This window comes from Parasteatoda tepidariorum, chromosome 12, assembly GCF_982258835.1.
Source record: "Parasteatoda tepidariorum strain Cologne lab strain chromosome 12, Ptep-v5.0, whole genome shotgun sequence".
NCBI lineage: Eukaryota > Metazoa > Arthropoda > Arachnida > Araneae > Theridiidae > Parasteatoda > Parasteatoda tepidariorum.
This window is the reverse complement of record NC_141766.1, coordinates 54,021,910-54,047,269: the sequence shown is the minus strand read 5'-3', so window position 1 is coordinate 54,047,269 and position 25,360 is coordinate 54,021,910. Positions and strand designations below refer to the sequence as shown.

At 30.7% G+C, this 25,360-nt stretch overlaps 1 protein-coding gene across 1 annotated transcript in view; it reads left to right on the top strand.

The window, feature by feature from the left end:
- The window catches only part of LOC107448332 (intracellular hyaluronan-binding protein 4.S), a 41,948-nt gene continuing 16,588 nt past the window's right edge, over positions 1-25,360 (top strand). Inside the window, exons 1-5 of the mRNA XM_016063860.5 lie at positions 1-375; positions 10,526-10,667; positions 12,588-12,728; positions 14,405-14,476; positions 18,588-18,632. Coding sequence (XP_015919346.1) covers positions 132-375; positions 10,526-10,667; positions 12,588-12,728; positions 14,405-14,476; positions 18,588-18,632 — 644 coding nt within the window. The 5' untranslated portion in view covers positions 1-131. The remainder of the gene's footprint in view (positions 376-10,525; positions 10,668-12,587; positions 12,729-14,404; positions 14,477-18,587; positions 18,633-25,360) is intronic.

Sequence of the window (25,360 nt, the reverse complement as noted above, 5' to 3'; positions counted from 1 at the left end):
AGCGACCATAACCATGACCGTAGCGCGGTTAAACATAAACTAACAACTGAATGTTAAATGCCGTATTATTAGGCTTAAATTTTATTTTTTTAAAATAATTTTTCCATCTTAAGATTTAAAATCAATCGAAGATGGAAAATACATACGGAATCGGTGTTAAAAATCGTTATGAATTGTTTTACGATGAAGATGTTGACCCTCTCGAAATAATTCGTGAGCGCGAGGAAGCAAAGGAAAAACGAAAGACCGATAAAACTGTGCCGAAGGATAAAAACAAAAGTGTCAAGCCTGGAAAACCCACACCGGCTGCGACCGTTTCTAAAAAGCCCAAAGAAAATCCCCTCGCTACTGCGTCAAAACCAGTTGAAACAACAGGTATTAAAGGCCTTAATTAAAAAAACTACAGTGCATGAAATTGTTATTACTTTTGCAAATGTATCTACTTTATTTTTGGTTCACATTTCGAGCTCTTTAGAAAATTTACATCTAAACAAAAAATCCTTAAGAAATGAGCATTGATAACTTTTCTATAGTATTCAAACATATTCTGAAATTTCAAATTTAAAATAAACTTCGCCTTTACAATAGAGCTAGCTACAATAAGAGTTGACTTGTAATTGAAAAATTGATGTCCGTTTTAAAAGCAAGAATTATTGTGTGCTGAAATTGAATAACTTATATTATGCTTTGAAACATAATAGATTTAACTCAGATTTGAAGTTGCTTGTATAAAATATTAATTAAATCACAAATTGTTCCTTAATTATTATTTATTTAAATGCCTTTGTTTATTAATATCTTGGCTTTTAAAGATCGTTTGTTGATGTAGGAAATACTATATAATTATGTTTTTATAGTGTTTAAAGATTATGCATGATCTTTTATGATATTGCTAAAGCTAACTTATAACTGAGCTCAAAACCAAACGCAATTATTTGCAATTTTTGTTCCTAAATTGAACAAACACTGAAGTGTGCCAATTTCCCTTTCACTAACAAGCATAGGGATAAAGGATTTCCGTTTTTAGCTTATTTGTGTTTTCTTTTTACCTAACTCATCCTTATGGTATGAATCATTATAGAGTTTTATAAAAATTAGAACATTTAAAAAAAACAACGCAATTTTGAAGCAAATTTCGCCAAAACAAGGGGGGGGGGGTGATGAAAGGGTTTGAAACTGTTATTAAGAATTAATCAATTGCTCTCAGAAAGTTTTTTAATAGAGATTTTGTGTTCATCGAAAATTTTTCATTTTATCCAAGTCTGCATGGCTTCTGCCAGTGTTCATTGTAAACCTTTAAAGTTACAGTGTGCTAAAAGCAGAAAAGAGCATTATTTCTCTTAATAAAAGTTCACCTATCATAAAAAAGGCATTGTTCAAAAGTATTTGCATAACTTTTAAGAGAGCCGTGGTGGTTCAGGAAATAGAGCGTTAGCCCCCTAATGAGTTTAACTGTGTTCCAATCCCAGTTATGACTGGTTAAACTGAATTCCACACCCGCCTTGCACCAACCACAATGCTGACATAAAATATCCTTAGTGGTAGACAAATCATGGGTTAGAGTCCCCTTGCCATCAAGCTAATTGTGAGTGGTTTTCTTCCTCATCTAAAGCAAATGCGGATTAGTTTCATCTAAAAGTCTTCCTGGAATTAAATTTTTACTAACATTTGACCTAGGAGCTCCTAGTCTTCTCGATTGGGTTCAAAATTGCATCACATTTTGAGATGTTCGATTCCTTCGCAATTTCATAGTGTTTGATGATTAGTTTTTTCGAAAGTTCTTAATCATTTTTCAGCCCTTTTACTTGGGTTTTATTGGGTGTTTGAAATTCAAATTTGAGTCGTCACTATTTGATGGATGATTCGTCACTATTTGATGGATACTCGATTCGTGACAATTCTGACACAATTTCTCGTCGTTTTATGGTAGGTTTTTCGGAGTTATTTATCATTTTAGTGGTCTTTCACTTGATTTTTCTAAATCATGTTATTATGAAGTTCGATACATGTTGATTCCATTATAATTTCCCATTGTTGGATAATATTGGGTCGTTTGGAAAGTTGGTGACGATTCTTTAATACTAAATATAGATATTGATTATCGTACACAAATTTTCCAGACAATCGAAATAAGTTTTTTGGAAGTTATTTGTAATTTTTTCGGCTCTTTGCACATGGTTTTTCTATTTTCTCTGATATTTTTTTAAGATTTAATATTACGTTCAAATTTTGAATTTGACTGTCACTTCTTAAAACATTCAATTTGCGTTGATTCCGTCATAATTGATGTCGTTCTATGATAGTTTTTTCAGCATGTTATTTGTCATATTTTTGGCCTTCTATGCATGGTTTTTCAAGCTGCAATGAATTTTATATGCTATTACAACCAGGGTTTGAAAAAACCCGGGGATTTTTGAAAAAACCCAACCCACCTGGGTTTTATTGAAAAAACCCGGGGAAAATTGGGTTTTATTTGAAAAAACCCGGGGGAAATTGGGTTTTTTCATTTAGTGCTCATAAATTTTACTGTGAAAATATTTTTATTTATTAAATAGAGTTGTATAAGTAAACACTAAAATTTCATCTGACTTTTACCTGTAATAAAATTAAACTTGAATAAATATTTAATGGTCTTCCATGTTTTTATAATACGATTAACAGAAAATGAAATTAAAATTACGTATAATTATAAAGAGTATCAGTTATTTGCCCCTTTTTTCAAATATTTAGATAAATATATGCATTTTTAGATACATTTTAACTTTATAGTTTTAAAAGACAAATTAATCTTGAAATTATAAAAAAAGCATATGTAAAAAGTTATAGCTTATTTTTTTAAAATCAGAAAATAAAACTTTAAATTTGTTTATTGTTGTTTAATGTATCACTTAATAGAAATTTTTTTGTTTGCTTTCAATATTTTTAAATGTGATTAAAAGAAACAAAATAAATTGTATTCAAATGAAATCTTAAAAATAATATTTAAAAAATCTTAAAAATAATATTTTAATTTTTAACTGTTTTTTAATTGTGATAAACTTTCTCCAAATAGTTAAAAATTGTCAGCAGATGTTAAGAGTCAACTTAAAAAAAAAAAAGGTACAATTTTTTCCTTTATTATTATTATCATACAACAGATTCAAAGTGTCTACATTTCTCTCTTAGATGGTGATACACTTTTACGAGTTTTGTAGCTTTATCTATTCCTAATCTATTTCGAAGTTTACTCTGCACCAAACCGAAACTTGAAAAGTGTCTTTCGATAGAGACAGAGGATGCTGGTGCTGAGTGCAAATAAAAAAGAATTGACAGAAATTTTGTGGAAGCTAGGAATTTTATTTATTTATTTACTTATTTTTTTGCCATAATTTTCCACTATTTTTTGATGAAAACTGTTGAATAACAGTGTCCAAGCATCAGTGATTTTGGTAAGTATTCAGGATCGGAAATTTTGAATGCCATAACACGTGGCAGAAATTCTGGATGGTGCTTAGAAAGACAGTTTTCTGCTAATTGGTCTTGTTCATCATTTAAAAATTGTCCCCTTGTTTCGGGATCCAGGATGCATATACTAATAAATGATGTGGCTGAAGAGCCTGATTGAATCTTTTTACAAAATGTTTATGGGGTTCTAATTCATCACATGATAGTAAGTTATTTCATATTTCAACAGCTTCTGAAATTGAAATGTTTTCTGATTGAAGCTTTTTTTAAAGCTTAAGAAACAATTGATATCTGCTTTTCCCAATTGATAGTTTATTGGTAAAGCCCAACATTATTTAATATTTTTGACATATTATTATTAGATTCATTTTGATGTTCAGGAACAATCTCTTCATATTTATGGTAATTATTGGCAAAAGTTTTTACGTGTTCACAATATGAATTCCACCTAGTGTCATTGGGTCATCAAGTAGTTTTTTTCATTTGCCCATCCATGTGCTTGATGCACATTTCTAAAATATTTGTTAACTTCAACGATGTGTCCAATGATAGTATTAGGAGATACTTCTTTTTGAACCAAATTTAAAAAAAACAATTTGTGAAAAAAAACACCAAGTGGGTTTTTTCAAAGTGGGCCCACTTGGGGAACCATGGTTATATGTATTTTATATTAAGTTTAAATAACGCATTATCACTACCTATTTGAATCTTCATTATTGTTAAGTGAATTACGTTTCATAATTTTTTAAAATAGGAATTATAAAATATAAATGCAGTAATATAAAAGGAACAAGTTTATTAATCTTTTTGTTTTCACACACATTTATTTACTATATTTATTAAACATATGGATATTACCTATTATAATCTGTAAATATTTATAATCAGTAAAAACTAAAATTTCATCTGACTTGAGTTAAATAAAAAACTGAAATAAATATTTAATGGTCTTACATGTTTTTATAATAAGGTTAATAGAAAGTGAAATTAATACTACGTATAATTATAAAGAGTATCAGTTACTTATCCCATTTGGTTTCAAGTAATTAACCCTAGGAAAATGATTTCATTTTTAGATAAATAATTTTAAAAAGTTCTCTTATAAAAAGTTTTAGCTTTTTTTTTTTTAAAGCCAGAAAATAAACTGTTTAAATTTGTTAATGTATCACTTGGTAAAAAAAGAAAAAAAATTGTTTCTTTTCAATTTTTTTAAACATATGAATTAATAATAATAACCTGTTTATAAATATATAAAGCATGCAACTATATTTGAAAAATTGATCTTTTCAGAGTATATTATTTAAATTTTTATTTGATTTAATATCATTAAAATATTACTTTTTGAAAAAACCCACTTGAAGTTTTCAATAGTAGATACCTACTATAAAATTATATGAAGATTCGAGTTTTTTTTACTTTACTAATATTAAAAACTTAATCATATAAATCATGCAACTCAATTTGACAAATTTATGCTGCACTATAAATTATATAAAAGTAAATGCAAAACAATAAGTTTTAGTAAAAAAAAAATTTTTTTTTGAAAAAACCCACTTATCGTTCCGAGTGGGTTTTTTCAAGGTGGGCCCGCCCAATAAAACCCGGGCGGGTTTTTTCAAAGTGGGCCCACTTGGCGAACCCTGATTACAACACATTAATTTTTAATTTAAGTTATTACTTTTTAAGGCGTTCGCTTCGAATCCGTCTTAAATCCACATTTCTAATTTGAGTTATCACTTTTTAAAGCATTCAATTAGCACCGAATTTATCTTAAATCCATGTCATTTCCACTTGTTTTTTCTTAATTTGATAATTTTTATATGATGTGATTATGACAAAAGAGTTTTTCAATTTAAGAAGTCACTTTTGATGTGCGAATTTAGATTGATTCTATTATAAGTCCACATAATTCATGGCTTGATAAAACCTGGGTATTTTAGAAAAATCCTAATCCACCTGGGTTTTATTGAAAAAACTGGGGGAAAATTTGGTTTTATTTGAAAAAACCCGGGGAAAATTGGGTTTTTTCATATATTGCTCATAAACTCAGTTTTACTTTGTAAATATTTTTATTTATTAAAAAGTGTTGTATAAGCTTAAAAATAGAAATAAATCCAAAAAGTTATTTTAATTTTGTTATATGTATTTTATATTAAGTTTAAATAACGCATTATCACTAACACTAATACATATTTGAATCTTCTTTATTGTTAAGTACATAACGTTTCACAATTTTTAACTCAAGCATTATAAAATATAAATGCAGTTATATAAAAGGAACAAGTGTACAAATCTTTTTGTTTTCACACACTCTTATTTACTATATTTATTAAACATATATATACTTCCTATTATAAAATTATAATCAGTGAAAACTAAAATTTCATCTGACTTTTGACTTTAATAAAAAACTAAAATATTTAATGGTCTTCCATGTTTTTATAATAAATTAAAAGAAAGTGAAATTGAAATTAAGTATAATTATAAAGAGTATCAGTTACTTGTCCCATTTTTTCAAATAATTAACCCTCGGAAAATGATTTAATTTTTAGATGAATAATTTTAAAAAGTTCTCTTATAAAAAGTTTTAGCTTATTTTTTTAAAGCCGGAAAATAAAACTGTTTAAATGTGTTAATGTATCACTTAGTAAAAAAAACTTTTTTTTCTCCCATCTTTTTTAAACATATAAATTAATAATATTAATATATAAAGCGTGCAACTATATTTGAAAAATTGATATTATTGGAAATTATTTTGAACTATATTATTTGAAATTCTATTTCATTTAATTTCATTAAAATGTTACTTTTTAAAAAAATCCACTTAAAGTTTTCAATAGTACTATAAAATTATAGATTCGAGTTTCTTTTATTTTACTAATATTAAAAACTTAATCATATAAATCATGCAACTCTATTTGACAAGTTTATGCTGCACAATAAATTATATAAAATTAAATGTGCATCAATAAGTTTTAATAAAAAATTTTTTTTTTTGAAAAATCCACTTATCATTCCAAGTGGGCTTTTACAAGGTGGGCCCACCCAATAAAACCCGGGTGGGTTTTTTCAAAGTGGGCCCACTTGGCGAAACCTGACATAATTTATTTGTTGTTTTTCGGCAGCTGTTTGCCGTTTCTTGACTATTTTCTCATGGGTTTTTCGATTCCAATGTTATTAATATGATGTTAAGGATAGCAAGTTTCACATTTAATAACTTGTTCATGAGCTTAATTCGCGACGATTCCATTGTTAATCCACATTCATTTTCCATCGCTTTTTCGACAGTTATTACAATTACTTATTGATTTTTCAATCAATTTGACATTGTTTTTAAAATCCCAATATTTTTTGTAAGTTGTTATTACGACACACAACATTTTAAAAATTCTAAAATTATGGCCATTCCAGTGTTTTCACTACAGCGCGAGAATCTCGGATATTTTTTTCTTTTCTCGTAATAAAAAATGATTAACTCGAGAAGTACGCGCACTCTATTAATCAATTTCAAAATGCACGAATTTTGGAAAAAATTTCTTCTTTTGCCATTTTGAATAAAATCCGTTTCACTTTTCTTCCTTGATCTTTCATTATTTTGAACATCGGTCCTTGTTTATCTAGCTTCCCTATTTATCAGTATTGTTCAGAACCAGTGCAAACAGCAGAACACCCCCCCGAACCACGGAACTCCTTTCAGAACGCATTTCTCTGCAACCACGTGTTCACCGTAGGTAAGACTGATGAAAAAGTAGACATAGAACATTTTCCATATGATGATGCAGCAAAAATATTCAATTAGAAGATGTGAAAAATGTATTATAATTAAAGAAATAAATTTTTTTCCAAGTCTATTCGTGTTTTTTTAACAGGGTGCGTAGCGTTTGTAAAAAGTACTTAAAGGTGCTTTTTTGGGGATTTCGTTTTTAAAAGCTTTTAAAGGTGCTTTTTTCAGTTGACGTTTTTAAAAAGTGCTTTTTTTTTTCCAAATAATTTTTTTCCCCCTTCAGTGATATCTGGTGGATCGCATGCATTTCACGAAAAATGGGGAGTTTGCTACGTAATCATTCACGCAGACTTCATGTTTGAAACCGAAACCCGAGTGCTCCAATTCGAATAGAGAATGTCAGATCCTTATGAAATCTTTTTCTTTTTAATTTATTTTAATTTTGTTCTTGTTTATTTAATTTACTTCTAACACTTTTTTTGACGTAGGGGGTAAGGGTACTTTTGTTCTGAGTTCAGGGTCAAGTTGAATTCACTCAGTGATGTGGGAAAGTACTGATTGTTTCAATTTACGCCCGATTCTTTTTGGGTTTTTTTTTAACGCTAAAACTGTTTATAAAAAGTTTTTGTTTTTCAATAATATCATTGATTGAATATGAATTTTTTGAGTGCTTGAAAATTTTTGTAAAGTGCTTGAAAAGTTTTTAAAAAGTGCTTATTTTTGATTCAAAGATTTGGCTATGCACACTGTTTAATTTTTAGAAATCTCACTTAACTTTTTGAAATCTCACCCTGTTTTTGAGAAAGGGTGAGAAATTCTCTCCCAATTTTTTTCTGTAATGAATACACTGCCACTCTATGTTCCAGAACTAAGAAATTATTTTTTATTTAAACTAATTACCTTTTAAATTCAAACTTTATGTATTTTGGGTGTCTTAAATGCTTAAGTATTGTTCATAAGATAAAAAAATGCTTTTTTTTTGTGATAGGTACCGTTTTTTAAGGGAACGATTGCCCCTTTCAGTTTCTAGCACCCTGGTCTAAAATAAACACTGGTTTGTAATCTTGTTTCAGTCTTTTGGTCATCTTATGAAAAAGAAACTCAGCACTTTTTTCGTAATTTTTTTTATATATTTAATTAAATTGTAATCTCGTAATTTATTTAATATGACTGATCACCAAGGGTGACACTAGGAGATAATCAAAGAGAGCAAGTCTCCATAGCCATTTTGGGCTGATATTTTTATTAAATATTTTTGTAGTTTTTAAACTGTAAATTAGATATTTAAAGAATATTTTTGACTGTTTAGAGCATAATTTTTTAAAATCTGAGACAGGTGTAAATTTTTCCAACCATAATATTTTATTGTCAATGTTCTACTCTTCTTTCGTGCCAATGTTCTTTTTTGTTCAAGTTGTGGTTTAGTTTGCAGGAGTGAGAGATTTTGCTAGCGACTTAGATTTCGAAATCTTTTTTTGGTGGGAATACTTTTTAGATTTCTGTTTTCAGTGGCGATTATTCTTTCCAGCCATGTTCATTGTATCTTCAATTCAAATTTCGCATAATAAGAGAAAGACATTTATAACCGGCACATTTGTTAAACTTAAAAATTAGTTTTTATATTTTATTAGGAGGGGATGGGTGGGAAATTTTTAATCATTCTTTATACATCTGTATGACATTAGAAAAAGAGTTTTAAGAGAAATCTTAAGTTTTCACAACTTATCTATATTTTTTGTATGAATAATAGGGGTAGTAAAAAAGATTTTCCTGAATATAATTAAGAAAAAAAGAGTTAAAAGTTATAATGCAGTGATTTCTGGTATATGTGCCACAGCGTATCTGTATTTAACACGAGCTAAACTATCGTGATATGTGACCTATCCAGCAAATTTATTTTTTTCGTTTTTTTTATGCGAGAATTCCGCAATCAATGTGAATTGGAACAAAAGTATATGTTTACAAAAAAGTTTTGAAATAGCTCAATCAATTTGCTTGGAAAATTATATACTTTTCAACTAATATTTTTTCTTAAAATGTGGTGGGGTAAGACAAGTTTTTGATTAACGATGGACTGTATGTTGTCAACTATGAATGTGCAACAGGAACCAATTTACAACTTGAGTTTAATTAAATGAATGTTTGTGTTCTGGGGATTCGGAAAAAATGTGCTCCAGGTTAAAACAATTATGTAAAATAAAAAAATCATGTGACGAGGAAAAGGAATGTAGCCCAAAAAGAAATTCATTCTCACATCTGCAAGAGATTGTTCTCAGGAGTGGATAAGTGTGTGAAGCATGTTTCTTGAGAAGAGAGAAAGAAAAAAAAATATATTACTGTACATATTTATGGGAAAAAATACATATTTATGGGATCATCAGAGCCACATGATTGGCACGTTTTGTTTCACTTCTATCCCCATTTCGAGAGATATGTTTAGGAGTAGATGGGTGGACGAAGTTGAGAAAAGAGAAACAGTTGAGAAAGAGAAACAGCTAGTTGAGAAAAGAGAAACAGGAAAAAAAATTCTAACCTGTCTTTTTATTGATGAGGTCAATAGCATCACATGACCAATGCACAATGTTTCGTTTCGATTCCTATCCTTTCAACTGCAGCCAGTTAGTTTCGACTTTATTTTTGCACCATGCTGCATGTGGGATTTAAAGCTGGATGTGGGATTTTAAGCTCACACAATTTACATTAGAAAGTTTTTGAGTTCACTTTCCTATATGATATGCCGTTGTAAAAGCTTGTTTTGTTTCTTTTTTGTGCTTATAATCTTTGTTTTCCCTTTAATTAAGGCTAAAATTTGAAATTAGAAGTGACATATACGACTGTCAAGCTTATGCGATGATAATAGAAAATTTTAGATAGGCTTTTTTTGTGGTTGCAGTCTAGGCGATGATAATAAAATTTATTTTATATACTATTTGAGTGTGTAGCATGTATAACTGTGCCGTTTTTACCAAAAATTACTGTATGTAGATATATATAAATCTTATCCTGATTATACATTTCGCAAGTGTAACTTAGCAAAGTCGCCTTGCTTTTCCGTGGTTATGGTTTTATGACATACTCCTTGTTGAGTGAGAGTAGAAATTAGAAGTTTACTAATAAAGGTTTAACAATAAATTCTGTATAGTAATAGATTGTTTTGCACATTCTAGGAATTTACACTATTAACTCTTAGTTCATTTCAGTAATTTTTCTCTGAAATTCCTGTTTTACAATTCATAGTATGATTGAAGATGTTGGTAACTTAATAAATAAATATTAAAATAGTATCTGACACATTGGCTTAGTTTTGTAACATTAAAATTGGAATGAATATGAATAAAATTTATTTCTTGTCTATAGAAATCTTAAACAAACCAAGAACAAGACCATTTGCTGATCGAAACATAAAAGGTCTAAGAAATTCGGATGAATCCAGAGATATAGAAGAGCGGAAAAATTTCAGGAACAGAGATGAGCCTTCACATCAGAGTTCTGAATCCAGGTATTGATTGCATAGTTGCTAAATCTTTTGTATTTTGAAAATGTGTATAAAAATTTTCCCAATCTTAGAACTACCATAATTTCTAATGCATTATACGATATTAAAATTGGCACTCAGGAATATTTATTAACATCAAATTGAGAAATGATGGTTCAAAAGATCACATTTGCGAGTTTGGAGATGAGAACAAGAACCTGATTAACATGTTAATGATTGGGCTGCCAATAAAGCTCCAGTGAAATACGAAGCCTTATAAGAAGGCTACCAATAAAATATATTAACAATAAGTTTCTTGCTCGTATCTCCGAAGTCACACATACATTTTTCACTTACAGTATGAATCAGCCCTTGCACTTTTATGGGTGCGGATAGGAAGGATGTCGGGGAGGGGGATATTTTCGGTAGATCCGCACTGATGATCTTCCTGTTTTTAGCAGGTAATCTGCTGATTATACACATTAAATTATGGTACTTATGTATATAGATGTGGGTCGGGTAAATACTCAGTAGATAAGGTATTTACAAGTGGGCATTAACCCAGGTATTTTCCCTTGCCTTTGGTTAATACCTAAAATCAGGGTTTTTATAATTTTTTCTGCCTATTAAAGCATACGACCATGATTTGTTTAGCCTATGGTTGTGGAAGTAACATCTTTAATTTTCAAAGATAAACATTAAAATTTAAAATATATTAATTTCAGAAAAAATATTTCAAAAAAGTATAAATGCCCAGTAGAGGAGCTGCATTTTTGCATTAAAAAGTAATGTATAAAGGTTTGCATTGTGCAATGTCTCAAAATAGACATGATGTTAAGAGATTTTAGTGAAGGTTGAGCGCCTTTCAAGAAAATTTTTTTTTCTCCCTTACACACTGGTAGGAACTGGATGAAATAGAAGAAATGAATAATATCAGAGAATGATTTTAAAATTTCTTTATTTGCACTACAGCCCACTCTCTATCCCTGACCTTGATCTTCCAGTCGGAGATCTTTTAAGTTTTTAAGTCATTCAAGACACCATCATTCCACCTGTTTGTTTTATTTTATTGTAAGTTTAATGAAAGTAATAAAACTAAAAGTTTTAAAACTAGAAATTTCATATCTAAATTTTTAAAAAAAATAATTATGAAGCGGATTAGAATAAAGGAATTTTTTTAAAATGTAAGTTTAAAATCATATGGTAACTTGCTTACATCGTGTTTTTTTCTGCATCTTATGAGAAACAATAAAATATTTTTTTTAAAGCTATGGATATGTTAGTGAAATTTTAAAATTTCATTTTAAACGCAAAAAAATACTGTACCAAGTAGTTTTATTTTTTACACTAATGAATTATTTTGCAAACTATGAGAAAAACACTGCCTAACCTTTAGATTGATGTGGCAATATTTGTATCATTTTGTATAATAACAAATGCACATTGTGTCCACACACATTGTCTGTGGTGAAAATTTCTTGCTAGTAATGCTCGTTTTTTTAGTTATAGTTTCCGCTCATTAATTCAGCATTTCTTTGAATTTTAAATATGTTTATTGCATAAACTTCATTATCATGGTAGCGAGTGAAGGGCAAGACTGTGTAATTTATCTGGTGGCCTCTAGCCTGTTATTTGAAGTCGAACTATGTAGAGTGATAGAAGATCGATTAATGTTCTGATTTTGGACTAATCTTTTGTGTTCTTTAAGTCAAAGTTTAAGGGTACGTTTAGTTTGCCCAATATACGCACGACAACATTAACATGATATTTGATAAATACCCCAACTATTAATATTATCAATAGGGTCTTTAAGATTGGTGAAATTTTGTTTATTAACAGGGGCAAAAACCCTGTTCCCTATATATCCTATCGTTTGTTCTATAAAGTTTAAAATATACCCTATCCTTTGTAGGATATAAAATTATTTTGTTTCATATTTTATAGAGAAAGAGATGGCGAAATGCGTAGGGGTCGAGGTGGTGGCTTCCGAGGAAGAGGACGACCACGTGGTCGAGGAAACTTCTTTAACACGGATAATCGTCCACCAAGGAGAGATTTTGATCGTCATAGTGGCAGTGATAAAAGGTAATAAGTGTTTTTAATTTATTATTTTCTTATTAATATTTGTTTAACCTTACTTTGTTCTTAAATTATGAATCAGCAAACTTATTCAAACTCTAATCAAATTTAGGGTTCGTAATTGTTCTAATTTCAATGTTCAATGATGAAATATTGATTTTTCCTTATTTGTCCTGAGTTTTAGTTTATTTTTATCTTGCTATTCCTAATTTTTCTGTGTTTAGAAAACTCCATTTTCTAAGAATACCAAATGCAGATTTTAAGAAATAGGTTTGAAGAATCAGAAGATTACAATTTTTGATCCAATATCTTTTTATTTTAATTAATAATGATTATAGAAACTGCAAAGTTCAATCCAATTTTATGGACCGTTTACTGATTATATACAAAGTTTATAATATCTAACAACTATTTTTGTAGTATACCGAAACTAAAAATAAAAAATATATAAATAAAAAATATAAAAATAAATAATAATTTTATATTTTATAAAAATATGTTGAAAAAATATATTTTTTTGATATGAACTCTAATAAATGTAAAATTTAAATAACAAAAGGATTCATTTTTTTAATAAATATTTTATGAATAATAATTTTTTAAATAGTGGTACAGACCTGCCAGTATTTCTGCTTTTTTGCGAATCTTGGCCCTCTGACCCTCAACAAGTTTTCTGCTTTGTTTCCCTCTAGCAGATTACTCTGTGTGCTCATCTGCCATTTGTATACAACCTCTTTGTATGAAATCTTGATTATGAATTCTTCTGACTTGTTTCTGTATGACTCTGTTGTTGTAGAAGGGAGGAAAAGCAGAGGCGTTCTGCTAATAAGCCAATTTTGCTGTAAGTTTCGATTCATAATTTTTTCTCCTCTCGCAGATCGGCCTGAGAATTGTCAACTCAACAGAAGCGAATTAGAATTGCTTCTGCTTTGCACTCTGTGCTGATTTTCGCTTTCCAAATATCTTAATATGTCCGCATTCCAATGCCAAATGTCTAATATATCCCTACAACCAAATGGTACTAAATACAAAATTATACAAATGAAATGTTTGTTAATGTTCATAAGTGAATTATTTGTTTTATTAATGGTAAACTGTTAATGTGTTAGATGGAAATTAAAAATGTCTGACGAGCAGGAAAAATATCAAAACAGTTTTTAACAAAAAGTATTCTGAAAATTTTCCTTGCATCTTACGTTTAAAGAAATGAGATACTTGCTTACTCTGTTCTACATGCCAAATGATTTTTCTGTTGCAAATTGAGGAAAGGGTGGAATGTTATTGCTTACATCAATTTAGAAAAATTCAAAATACTATGAAATTGCTTTAAAAAAAATTTTAAAAAATAAAAATAATTTGGATTTGATAAAACATTGATTAACAAAACTTTTTGGCCAATCCTGAAAACCAGGAAAACTATACACCTGGGATAGCGATGGTCCCGAGCATCCTGGATAATTGGTTCTCTACTGTATCTATCGATCTATCCATCTATATATTTGTTGAATTTATTCATTATCTGTTTCATTTTCAATTGCAAAATGTATTTTAAAAATTACTTGAATAAAACTTTTTATTGCCAAAATAGTTAAAGTTAACTCAACTTTTAGAATAATTTTCATTTTACTTGTTAACTATTCAACCAGAACTTTTATAATTGAAATTTTTTTTAATTGTTTTAGTGGAATCCGTTCTCTTGATAAAAAAGATGGTGCTGGATCTAACAACTGGAGTGATATGCGTACTGATTTTAAGTAAGATTCATTTATTCTTTGTGAGTTTTAATTCAGTTTCAATTGATAAATAAATTAAAAATTGTTTTGTGTGAAGTCAAAAGTTTGTCTGGGTCAAGATTTAGAATTATTGTTTTTTTTCTTATTGTACATGTCTTGATAATTTTCCATATTTTACAGACCAGGTTAGAGGTTTACTTACCATATTTTTGATTGTTGAAACAAAATGTCAATTTTGACAGGGTTTTCAAGGCATAACGTTATCTATTTTTATGTTAAATAAATTTTGTCACAAACTTACAGAAAGATTCTATTTATACAAAGGAATATTTATTTAAATCAGAACTCAAATTCCCTAGAAAATGAATTTTGAAAAAACCATGCATGGAAAATCTAAATAAGGGCTATAAGTTTTGTAAATAACACTCACTGTAAAAGTCAATTATCTTTCAGCCATCCCATTGATAGAGCTACACACACAAATAGAAATCACTCCTCTTTTCCCTCTTGCAACTTACTCTCAAAGCAAGGTTTCTTGGCTCTGCTTATAGCTCACTATATTGGTCAGATCTGGAACTGAATAAGGTGGTTCATTTTTTTATTTTTAAAGTTAAGGTAATCTTTCAGTCAATTATTTAATTTGATATGTTGACTTATATTCAAGACCATTGTCTTTAGTCAATAGGAACTGGATGGGGGACCCTTTCAATGGATCATAGAAAAAGGCTAAAGTTGTAACCACCCACACCACATATTTTTTACTCTCTCTAGAGCCATCTGGGTGCCTTTAGAATTAAAGACATTAACTCGGGTGGTTTTAACATTTAGAGAAAACTACTGAGTGTTACAAATATTTAAAACAGGTAAGGTAATTCACAACAGCTATAGAAATAGAGAGAAAACTACTAAAACACTAATGGTCAAACATCGAAACACGTGTTGACATCCATGAACATTGGGCACAAATTCTTTTTGAAATTAAGAGACCCTGAGAGACGTATCCTTAAAGAAGTTATGCAAGTTCATAGCTAAGGATTATATGTAGTCCATCAGCAATCACAATAGTTTTTAGACAACTGGACTTGAAGGTTTATTCTGTTCTTACTTCACAGGTGCAAAGCTCGCAATAAGTTGATATGCATCACAGCTTTTTTTGAAGAGTACTTAATTAACGTTGCAGCTTTTAATTATTTTTTATCTTTCTCCAAGACAGAGTTCTAGTGATTCAGTTCCGATCGCCTCTTTTACCGATCTGGGATTTTTAAAGTCCTGATATATTAAAAACTTTATTATGACAAGCAACATTTGAAAATACTCATTTTAAAACCGGTTTGTAGAATGTGCTAATTTAACTGCAAAATTATTTATAAATTAAACTATCTCTTTGAAAATTAGATTTTTTTAAATAATAAAATTGAGAACTTAGTATATTTTGAGTTTAAAAGCTATGCAGAATTTTGTGAAATGCAATGCTTCTTTTTGTAATGGATGTTCCTTTTGAGGGGGATATAATGCCCTTTTCAGCTTCTAGCCTGATGCCCTTTTTAAGGTCTAGAATAAAACCTTCCTTATTTTCAAATCCATAGTGTTTATTTTATAATATTAATATGTCCATTAATATTATATTTATTTTACTCTGATTTTATATTTTAAATTATGAAGTATTTTTTTAGTTAATAAAATACAATATTAAATACACTGGTGGACAAAATTAAGAGATGGAAAGCATTTTCGCACATTTCTCTAAACCTGGACAGTTGATTGCCATATATGGTCACTGTAGCGCTATTGGCCCTGAGATAAGTTTACGTATTCTTGTGGGCGTTGGTAAGCCAGCAGGTGAAGAGACAGTTGCAGATTTTAGTGCATTTTTTGAATAATCTTGTTGTTTCTTGCTGGGTTTTAGGTGAAATGAGTGAACATCATCGTTTACGACGAAGGTATGAGGTGGAGAATTGTGGGTAGACTTGAGGCAGGTCAGTTCCAAGCTCAGATTGCTAGGGAATTGGATATAACACCAAGCGTTATTTTCAACTTGTGGAGTAAATTTAAAACTAGTGGGACAGTATGCAAACGACCAGGACAAGGTCGTCCGAGGGCTGCAACGGCCAATGAAGACCAGTATTTGTTCCTTTCAGCTAAGCGCCAGAGGACGGTTACAGCCACTCAATTGTCTAGAGGCCTCGCGGCTGCTATAGGATCATCAATTTCGAGTAAGACAGCTTCCAGGAGACTCCATGAAAGAGGGCTGTATGCCAGGAAGCCCGTTATTTGCATCCCAATCACTCCCTCCCACAAAATAGTGCGTGCAGAATGGTGCAGACAACAGCAGTATTGGTCACAGCTTCAATGGGTTAATGTTCTTTTCACCGATGAGTCCGGATTCAGTCTACAACCTGATTCTGGACGGTTATTGATATGGAGGGAACCTGGAACCCGATACCATCCCAGCAACATTATCGAAAGGGACCATTATGCTGGTAGAGGACTCATGGTTTGGGCAGGTATCATGCAAGATACCCGCACACCGCTCCATATGTTTGACAATGGTTCCGTGAATGCCCAGAGGTACAGGCAGGAGGTCCTAGAGCCCTATGTGCGTCTTTTCAGGGGTGCTGTTGGTCCTGAGTTCATTTTTATGGACGACAATGCGTGACCACATAGGGCTCTCATGGTTGATGAGTATCTGGAAAGCGAGGATATTCAAAGAATGGATTGACCAGTCAAATCCCCTGACCTAAATCCTATTGAACATGTTTGGGATGCTCTTTGATTGAGCTATTGCGATGCGCCAACCTCCCCCCAGAAACATTCTGGAGTTAAAAATTGCTCTGGTGGAAGAATGGGAGGGTCTTCCACAAGTCCTCCTTAACTCCCTTATTTACAGCATGCATACTCGTTGTGCATGCTGTCTGTCTGTCAGGAGTGACCATACACCATACTAGAGGCAACACACACTGTAGGAGCCTCTCTTTTATTGTCATCTTTTATCCTTAAGTTCACACTACATTGGATTTATTGGCAATAGGTCTTGCCAGTGAATGGCACTTTCATTTTTGTTTTGCATACTTTATTATCATGGACTAAGCTATATCCATACCAAATTTCATTTATTTATATTCAGTATTTTTTGAGATATTTAAGAAAATGTCTTCCGTCTCTTAATTTTGTCCACCAGTGTATTATCTGCACGATACAGGGTAAATATTAGACTTACAGGGAAAGAAAGTAAGGCAATTTGAAAATGTCTGAACATCCTGCATATGACATCTCTTATTATTCAAAGTGCCCATTCCACATGAGTTTCTTTCAACATGCATATTTTAAAAATTCATTTACGAAATATTTAATTAAAATTTAAAAAAAATGTGAAAACTTTTTAATCAAAATATATTAGTCTCTTTAACAACCCAATGCTACTAAATACAAAATTATACAAAAGAAAAAGTTTAACACACTGATGGTTCTGTACTTAAAAAGTTGTATTTTAACCTGCAGTCTTCCCCACATAGGTAAACTGGTTTTTCCATGTTATTAGATAGAGAAATTATGTATAGGGGAGAAACATTCTTCCAATTTTGCTCTTTTGGTAAACCACTGGTGGGTTCAGCTCCATTACAGAATAGTTGGTTTAAGTAAATAACTTAAGATTATTAAAGTTTTAAAGTGAATTATTAATATGAGAAAATAAAATTTCCAGGATTATTTAGTATAAAAAAAGATTGGCTAAGATTATGGTAAACATGTTTGGGCTACCAAATTAATCCCTTGTTGCATGCTTTCCTAGAAAGTAATCCAAAAGAACTATTAAATAAGATATTATTTAAACCCTAATCTTTAAAAAAGAATTAAATCAAATTTTGGCTTTATTTTGATTATTTATTTTATTCAAGATAATTATTTTTTCTTTATTGCAACATATAGACAATAAACCTCAATTGTTTTATATTTTTTTCTACTAACTGTACAAAAAAGCTAATTAAAAATCCTGACACATGGTTGTTTACATTTTCACATTGCTACCTTGATACATTCATCAGAATTAATTTACAATTTGTGAATACATAAAATGTTAATTTTTTTAAAGTTTTTATTGTAGTGTTAGATTAAATAATTTATTTCCTTATTGCAGTAGTCGTAAGCGGGAACCAGACTCCACATGGGATGAGGAATTCGAGTAAGTTTATTTTACAATAGTGTTTCAAGTTCATTTTATTTCTCATTTTTTTTAAATATTTTACATTAAGCATACATACAATAAAATAATATTTTTATAAAATTTTCAATAAAAGACTCTAATATCTGTAGTTGTGAACTGGTTTTTGGAGACCTATTACAATAAGTATCATATCCTGACTGGTATTCACGTAATTATAAAATTAAACATTGTGATTCGTAATCATGGTGTTTTAGAATCATGGTGTTTTAAAAAGAGAAATTTATTCTAAATTAGATAATTAAGAAAACATCCTAAGATAATTTATTCCTTTGAAAAAGCTGTATCAACGAAATAATCAAGCAACTATGTCAGTGGGATGACAGGCAATTGAAATATTTTTGACAATAGTTCACAGTCCAGGGTAGAAGTGACTGATGTTACCTTGATGTCCTAAAGTCTGCAAGACTATCTACATTCTGGAAGCTAGCTTTCAAAGTTTCATTAGTTAAAAGTTCGACCAATTCCTCCTGAATCAAAACCTTTGCTGCTTCAATATTCACAAAAGGGTTCATAACCGATTGAGGGACTTCCAGGGACAAAACATCTTTAAAACGGTCAGAATAGTCTATGTGCAAATAATCAAAGTGTGGACAGTATTCTTGTGTATCAACAGAAAGAATTTCGCTGGTCTTTTTAAGAACTGATAAGATGGGAAATTGGCTGAGCTCATTTCTACCAAAATTCTGCTTCCACTAAATTAGTTTTTTTTTAGAGGGGTAGAAATTGGCTTTGTAGTGATCAAATTGAGCTCCTCACCTTGAAGTTATAAATTAGCGCCATTAAATTTTGCAAATAAATCTTGTCATGTTTGCAAGGTCTATCTTAAATTCTAGCAATCTGTCTCTCAGAGCTACATCTCTGTCTTCAAGGAACTCAAGCACAGAGTTGAAAAGATTCAAAAACTTATTAAGGCAGACACCTTTGGAAAGCTAACGAATCTCGGCTTGTAGTAGCAAGCGATTGAATTCCTCATCGTTTTTTTACACAGCTGTCATTGAGAGCATTACTGCGAATTTTATTCACAGCAGAGATGACTGATGCAAGCGGTTGTTGAGATTTTTTCCAACTATATGCTGTCTGTGAATTTTGCAGTGAACAGCTAAAATATCAGATTCCTCCTCAAAAGGGCAATAAATCAAAGATGTGGACCCACCATTACAGGAGCTCTATCAGGGGTTACAGACATAACATTTGCAAGAGGAATATTTTTCTCTTTAAAATAATCTTTGACAGTATTAAAAGTAGACCTCTAAAGAGTATGGAAGAGTCAGGAAAAAAAGAAATTTTTTAAAAAAAAAACCCCTGGAAAACTCTTATACACCTGGAAAACAACCAGTCTCAAAATTGTCAGTAACAGTAATCAGTTATTGCGATTAGAGTTAAGTAATTCTGACATCTATAACAACTATTTGTTATAAAAATTTCACATTTTAGTGAAACTTCAATGTTTCTATCTTCATTCAATGATATTTCTTTGCTCGCAAAATCTAATATTTGACATTGCAAGAAAAAAATCAAAGTTGTCTGATAAAAAATTGCATGGTATAGATAAAATATTATTTAGATTTTCATTAAAATTTTCGTGATATTTTTGGAAAGTCAGAATTATATTTCTGAGGTTGAGTGGGAACCCCGATTTATCACATTTTCAACATTTAGACAGATTTACTGCGATATTTTACTTTTAGAATTCTGGTTGTACATATATTAAATTGGAGATTACCTTGGAAAAACTCTATTACTATAAAGTGTTGACGAAATGACTTCACGATTTATTTACACGATTTATTTACAATTTAATGATATCAAAAATGAAAATAATAAATTATCAAATCTATCACACCTCCCATTCCTAACATTTAGCCTTTTATTTGTGCTGCGGCGCTAACTTATTCAAAATTCATTATCTCAGCATGTGTACCCAACAATATGATATGTTAGAAATTATTTACATAATGAAAAAATAGCAAAACATTATATATGTATTTAAAGTTTAAACTTTTAACTGTGGTAGAGTGGTAAAAAAATCCTCAAAAATACTATACTCAAATTTTAATTACTCTTACATAAAAACACTTTTCTACAAAATTTCTTAATTTAAATTGAGATAATGGTTTAGTGAAAACATCTGAGAAATTATTTTTACCCTTTACAAATTTAACCTCATGGGCATTTTTATAAAAAAGTTCTTTTACATGGTGGTACCTTATTCCAATATGTTTGGTTTGATAATTTTCTATTGGAGATTTAAGAAAGTCGATAGCTGCCTGATTATTGGCTATTAATGTTGGTTTCCGATGTCTAAATTTGAAATATTTTGAACACTCACTAAGAATGTTATTCAGCAAAGTAAATTCTTTAATACTTTCTATCATAAACTCTGCCTCGATTGTAGACAAACTCACTGATGTGTCTTTAAAGGTTCTCCTTGTTATCCTCCTATTATAGATACTCTCTTCTCGGTTTGCTTAAAAAATCCACATCTGAAAAGCTTAAAGACCACTTCCTTTACATTCCAGCTTTAACTTATAATTTCAGGCTTTGCTAATGTATCACAACAACTTCAACAATCCATTCAACTGTTCCAATTCGGGATTATTTTAAAACTGATAGAAAATATGTACTACATAAGATATGTCAGGTCTGGTCTGACCTGCTAAAAGTTTCAAACATCCTAAAATGATTCAATATTTCAATTTACCCATGCAATTCTGCTCATCACTATTTTGTAGATACTGACGCTTACTAAATACCCTTTGAAATGGGCGAAGATGTAATGGGTAATTTTAAACTCTCATAATTCTTACATATTTCCTCAATATAGGGAATTCATTGTATAACTAAACATCCATCTAACTCATCAAATTCCACCCCTAAAAGACATTTAGTTTTCTGAAGAACTTTAATATCTAATTTGTGTTTTAACTTACTTAATACTTTGTGTATATCACTCTTAGTCTCGCCAAAAATTATTATATCATCCATGTAAATGGAAAGTATTCAACTATTATAAGTACATATACAACTATTTAAACCAATTTCACTTAAAATTTTAGTTTGCTCAAAATATCTGGCTCTCCCACTTTCTTGTAATCCACGTGTTTTAATCTGCATACAAAACTCTCTTTTCCTGTTTAATCATAAACTCCGGGATTTGTTTCACATAGATTTCTTCAGATAATGGGGCATATAAGTATGCTCCGGTTATGTCACATTGTAAGTGTTTTCATCCTAACCATACTACAAGCAATGAAGAAAAAAATCTTACAACTGAAAAATTTACCATCGGAGGAAAGTTTCTTCATAACTCTCACTTTTAATTTGGGGTGTACCCCTGAGCAAACAATCAGTTAACAACTTGGTTTAACCCTGTTTTACATTATAAACTCATCTACTACCAAGCCTGTGCTTATTTGGAGGTAGCTCTATTAAAACTCACACATTTCTAGATTTTAAGTTCTCATACTCTTCATCCCTCACCATTTTTCAGGACGAAAACTGTAGTGATTTTTCCATCTGCTTGTAAGTACGTGGTATTATCACATCTAGTTATGTCTCATTTTCATTTATTGATCTTATCTATATCCCTGATACACTGGGATTTGATGTTACGAACCCTTCAAGTTTATTTCTACCACTAAAGTCAAATACTTTGCGAAAAACAAGATTTTGATGTTTACAATAATCTTCTACTTCTCTTATTAATTTAAGTTGCTTACCCTTTCCGGACTCAGCAATAGATGAAATGCTAGAACAATTGGGTCTGGGTATTGCTGCTCTTCGGCACGATGATTCCTCAGGATTTCTTGAGTCTCTTAGTTTATCACCTTCACTCTCGTTTTCTGAAGCACTAGATGTATCGCATTCTGTTTTAGATGAGATTGAACTTTCCAGTTTTGTCACTTCATCTTCATTATCTTCTTGACTAACCCTTGGATAATCGGGACAAACGGGTGCCAGCACTGTTCCATTAGACTTCTGCTGAAACTTAGAAAACACAACATCGCTACTTTAAATTACCCTGTGTTCCTCCGGAATCCATATTTTATACCTTTTCGTTTCAATCAAATATCCTATCATAATGCCCTTTACTGCCTTAGGTTCTAATTTTCCTCTCAAAAGTTTAGGTGTTCAAATATACACTTCTGAACTAATACTTTGAAAATGACATACTGTAGATATTTATCCAGTGTATATCTCAATGGGAGTTTTTGATAGACCTGTATGATATTCCAGACATAAACAGAATATAAAAGTGCATCTAGCTAAATTTTTTTTATCTAATCTACTCTTTGTTGAAATAGTACATGTTCTATTGAGCACTTTTTTATTTAACCTCTCAGCTGACCCATTTTGTTGTGGTCTGTAGATGTTTGCTTTTTGATGTTTTATACCTTTTTTCTAACACAACTGTTCAAAAAACTGATTTATAAATTCACTACCGTTATCTGTATGAATTGTCTTTACTTTTCGGTCTAACCATCTTTCAGCCCAATTTATGTGTCTTACAAACATATCAACTGATTTGTGACATTATATGCTTTATCATTAGCAGTATTTTTCCCATCTTACATCTACTTTATATCTCATTTACATCTACTTTAGGATAAATATAATACAACCCATGTCAAGTTTAGCTTTAAACATTAATGAATCCTTCTTATAAACTTTAATTTCACCATTTTGCCCTACAAATTTAAAACCATACTTATGAAGCATAGGACCAGATATTAAATTTTGTCTTAATTTAGGTAAATAAAAGTTTTTTTTATACATTACGTTCAGTATTACCAAAATAAACTTTTACATTTCCTTTTCTTTCAATAGAACAACTTACATTATTTACAGCTAAAACTAAACTTTCCTTTTTAACATTTTCAAGTGCAACAAATAAACTTTTATTGTTACAAAAGTGATTACTTGCAGCGGTATCTAAAATCCATGCACTATTATTCACATTTCTTGTTAAATTGGCTTCCTCCAGAAAAAGTGTTGAAACATACTTTAATGATACCTTTTTCTTGGAGCTTTCTCTCAGGTGATAGGTGATACACTCTTTTTACTTTGGTTACCTCTGTTTCAATACCTTGACCTGGCACACCATGATGATGATGTCGGCGATACCTTGTGCTGTTTGTGATCGTATTTTGATGATACATAGATGCTTCGCCAAATCTGTGATTACAATATTTCCGCAGTAGGTGACCGTATCTTCCACAAATATAACATCTGAGTCTTGATCTCTGGAGATGAAACATTTCCGGTTTTGCACTTTTGTCTTCTCTGTGTCTCAAATATTCAATTTTGATTCTTCAATTATCAGTTTCACTAGGATCTTTTCATGGTGAAAATTTTCATCCTTCCATCTTAATATTACTTGAACTATAGGGTTGAATTTTGCCGGCAGGTTTCTCAGCAACAGAAAACTTCTTCTACAGACTTTTCCATGGCTTTAATTTGCTTTGCTATTCGTTCAACCTCAATGAAAAAGTAATTTGTTCATTTTGGAGGCACTTCTTTGGATTATAATTCATTAAACAGCTACATGTGAAACGATCTAATATCAGGCCTAAAGTTTTACTTCAGTATTTTCCATACTTCTGCAGGATCATCCATATTCTCAATCACTTTTCTATAACTTTCACTTGTATTTAGGTACAATATCGATAACGCTAACTTCTGTCTGACTTTGAAGTCATCAACCTCACGCTTTCCAGCTTCTTCTTTCCCTTCTTCTGGTACGCTTTCCTTTCCGTCAACAATATCAAAGCAGTTCTTTTCTAACAATAGGAACCTGACATCTGTCGACCTTGTTGCATAATTGGTTGAGTTTTGTGGAGTTATCTGGTAGGTAGCCATTTTTACTTTAATATAAATCCTTCTTTGAAAATCAGAATTTCTATACCCATTCACCCCCTTCGTCTTCCAGGCACATTAGTCTGCAGTATTTTCCAATCTTCCGTTATGGCATTGCTATGCTCATAACCCTTTGTTTCCCTTTAGGTGGGAAAGGAGCAGAGTAGCAGTGAAAAGTCATACCTGAATGAAGACTTAGTTTTAAAAATAAATCATAATTTATTTATCTCAAAAAACTTTCAAACAATTAACTTTCAAAACAATTAGTTAAAAAATCTTTTTCTGGCATACTGGTGGATATTCCGTAACAACGTATTTGCCCTCCGGCATCTTCCTAACTCGCTAACCTACCGTGAAGAGTGTGACCAACATAAAGAATAAAAACGAAGATAGAAATTGTTTTGAAAACACCTTATAAATCAAGCGGTGAACCTTCCCGAAGCTCTGGATAAGTGTCGATCACTGATAGAGTTGAATGACCGCCATCCAGTGCCACGAGTTACATCACTCTCTTCATGAGTTACGCCACTCTTCGTCCATTCCAGTTGAAACGTAAACAAAAGCATCGGTAACGCAGGTTGTTGAATTTAATTCAATATTCTAATAAATCGAACTTAAAATATCCTTGTTAGGAAATTACTAAATATAGGGGATGGGACCATTCTTTCCAGCATTATATATATCTAAGAATGTTGAATAGCTAATGTTTAATATCAGCAGTGTCCACATTGGTAGTCCTTAAAAAAGGTCTTTAAGAACTCCTTAATTTTTAATTCGGAGGATTTGTATAATCATAATCTCTGAAGCTTCATTTCACTCGTTTCTAAAAC